Source organism: Pyxicephalus adspersus, chromosome 3, assembly GCF_032062135.1.
Source record: "Pyxicephalus adspersus chromosome 3, UCB_Pads_2.0, whole genome shotgun sequence".
Taxonomy (NCBI): domain Eukaryota; kingdom Metazoa; phylum Chordata; class Amphibia; order Anura; family Pyxicephalidae; genus Pyxicephalus; species Pyxicephalus adspersus.
Window position 1 is genome coordinate 155,652,665 of NC_092860.1, and position 2,559 is coordinate 155,655,223.

The 2,559-nt window shown below is 47.1% G+C and overlaps 1 protein-coding gene across 1 annotated transcript in view; it reads left to right on the top strand.

Moving 5' to 3' along the window:
• Positions 1–1,408: 1,408 nt before the first annotated feature.
• Positions 1,409–2,559, top strand: part of LOC140327350 (inactive carboxypeptidase-like protein X2) — a 19,872-nt gene continuing 18,721 nt past the window's right edge. Inside the window, exon 1 of the mRNA XM_072406734.1 lies at positions 1,409–1,555. Within this exon, the coding sequence (XP_072262835.1) occupies positions 1,418–1,555 (138 nt within the window). The 5' untranslated portion in view covers positions 1,409–1,417. The remainder of the gene's footprint in view (positions 1,556–2,559) is intronic.

Consider the following 2,559-nt stretch of genomic DNA (forward strand, 5'->3'; position numbering starts at 1 on the left):
GGCTCCATTCATCCTGCAATGAGTTCCTGGGTCTATAGAACTGCTGCGCCCATTATGGATGGCTGCATTCATGCTGCAATGAGTTCCTGGGTCTCTGGAGCTGCTGTGCCCAATACGGGGGACTCCAATCATCCTGCCTTGAGTACCTGGGTTTGTAGAGCTGCTGTGTCTATTATGGGGGGCTCCATTAATGGTGCAATGAGTTCCTGGGTCTGTAGAGCTGGTGTGCCCATTATGGGGGGCTCCAATCATCCTGCTTTGAGTTCCTAGGTCTGTAGAGCTGCTGTATCTATTATGGGGGGCTCCATTAATGCTGCAATGAGTTCCTAGGTCTGTAGAGCTTCTGTGCCCATTATGGATTGCTCCATCTTTCCTGCGATGGGTTCCTGGGTCTGTAGAACTGCTGTGCCCATTATGGTGGGGCTCCAATCATCTTGCAATGATTTCCTGGTTCTGTAGAGCTGTTTTGCCCATTATTGATGGCTCCTTTCACCCTGCAATGAGTTCCTGGTTCTGTAGAACAGCTTTGCCCATTATGGATGGCTCCATTCATCTTGCAATAAATTTCCTGGTTCTGTAGAGCTGCTGTGCCCATTATAGGGGGCTCCATTCATCCTGCAATGAGTTCCTGGGTCTGTAGAACGGCTGTGTCCTTTATGGGAGGCTCTATTCATGCTGCAATGAGTTCCTGGGTCTGTATAGCTGCAGTGCCCAATATGGATGGCTCCATTCATCATGCAATGAGTTCCTGGGTCTGTAGAACGGCTGTGCCCATTATGGGGGGCGCCAATCATCCTGCCTTGAGTTCCTAGGTCCTGTAGAGCTGCTGTGTCCTTTATGGGAGGCTCCATTCATGCTGCAATGAGTTCCTGGGTCTGTAGAGCTGCTGTGCCCAATATGGATAGCTCCATTCATCCTGCAATGAGTTCCTAGGTCTGTAGAACTGCCGTGCCCATTATGGGGGGCGCCAATCATCCTGCCTTGAGTTCCTAGGTCTGTAGAACTGCTGTGCCCATTATGGTGGGGCTCCAATCAATTTGCAATGAGTTCCTAGGTCTGTAGAGCTGCTGTGCCCAATATGGATAGCTCCATTCATCCTGCAATGAGTTCCTAGGTCTGTAGAGCTGCTGTGCCCATTATGGTGGGGCTCCAATCATCCTGCACTGAGTTTCCAAGACTGTACATCCATTGTGCCTATTATGAGGAGCTCTAACCATCCCTGTGGAAGCGGAATTGGTTTTGCAGTCTTTACATGATTACAGACACTTTTTAACCAATAAAGAAGACTCATCCTCCTGCATTTCTTTTCATTTTGGATCTACAGACATGCATGGTAGCAGCTGCTGCAGTCCTACAGTTATTTTTTTTTATATTGTTAAATAAAAGGATTTAATGTTTGACTTTGCATGGTTGTGTAATGAACGGCTTATGTATTTCCCTTGCAGAATGTCCTCCATTGGGGTTGGAGTCTCTGAGGGTCTCAGACTATCAACTGCGTGCGTCCAGCATCAAACGCTATGGCCTGGGTGCCCACCGCGGACGGCTCAATATTCAGGTGAGAAGGTTGGGTGGGTAAAGAGATATGATGGCCTTCTATAGTTCCCTTAGTTTTGGTGGCAACCACCAGCATGTGAGCATTCATGGGCAGAGAAGTATGCCATGAAATATGATAAAAAAGCTTGATGCCAGGGCCTCAGATTTTATTGAACAATGAACAGTAACCAATGGCCTTCTTGGGTCTCATATTTTTGGTGGCAACCAGGGACACCTTAATATTCATGGTTAGATGGGAGGAGATTTAATCTATTCCAAATCATGGAATAAGAGTTTGCAGACAGTACATTACTGTGGATTGTTCAAAAATAAAATCTAAACATTAAAACATCAAATTCAACAACTAACCTCAAACACATCATCATCTCAGACCATACATTTCCAGCAAACATCATGGACTACGATTGTCAGAAAAGGTCCAAGTTCTTTTAGTATTGAGTGAGGTCAACTGGCACCAAGTTCCTTGGCCTTGCATGTCTGTGGATGACGCTTGGACTGCCACCTGCCCAAACGTTTCATGACCTTTGCTTGGACCTGAACTGCCTCTCTGCCTGCCACCAGCCCTGACCTCAGCTGTCCTTCCTCTCGGCCTGCTCCTTGCCTTGACCCGGGTTGCCTCCTGACCTCACCTGGCTGTCACCACTCTGGATCCTCTTCATCCTACCTCCCCAGGTAGGGTGACCCTGAGCAATGGTGGCACCATGCAGCAGGTCATGTGATGGATTGCCTATCCTGATAATGAGCTCTGTTAAAGTACATTTTACCAGTCAGTCTTCTTTGAATCAGTTTCATACTGCAAGAACAGAATGCAGCATCCATGTAACATGAAGCACTAATCTCATCTCTGGACTGGCCGTTCTGTATCTGGAAACTTCCCACTAATAGGCCATTACCTCCACTCAAGGAAAATAAGAGGGCGGCTGTGTTCATGTTTATAAGGACTTTTCCATCTCAGCTGCAAAATGAATTTCTCAGCTGGTTTTAGCTCTGAGATCGTTTGTGTTT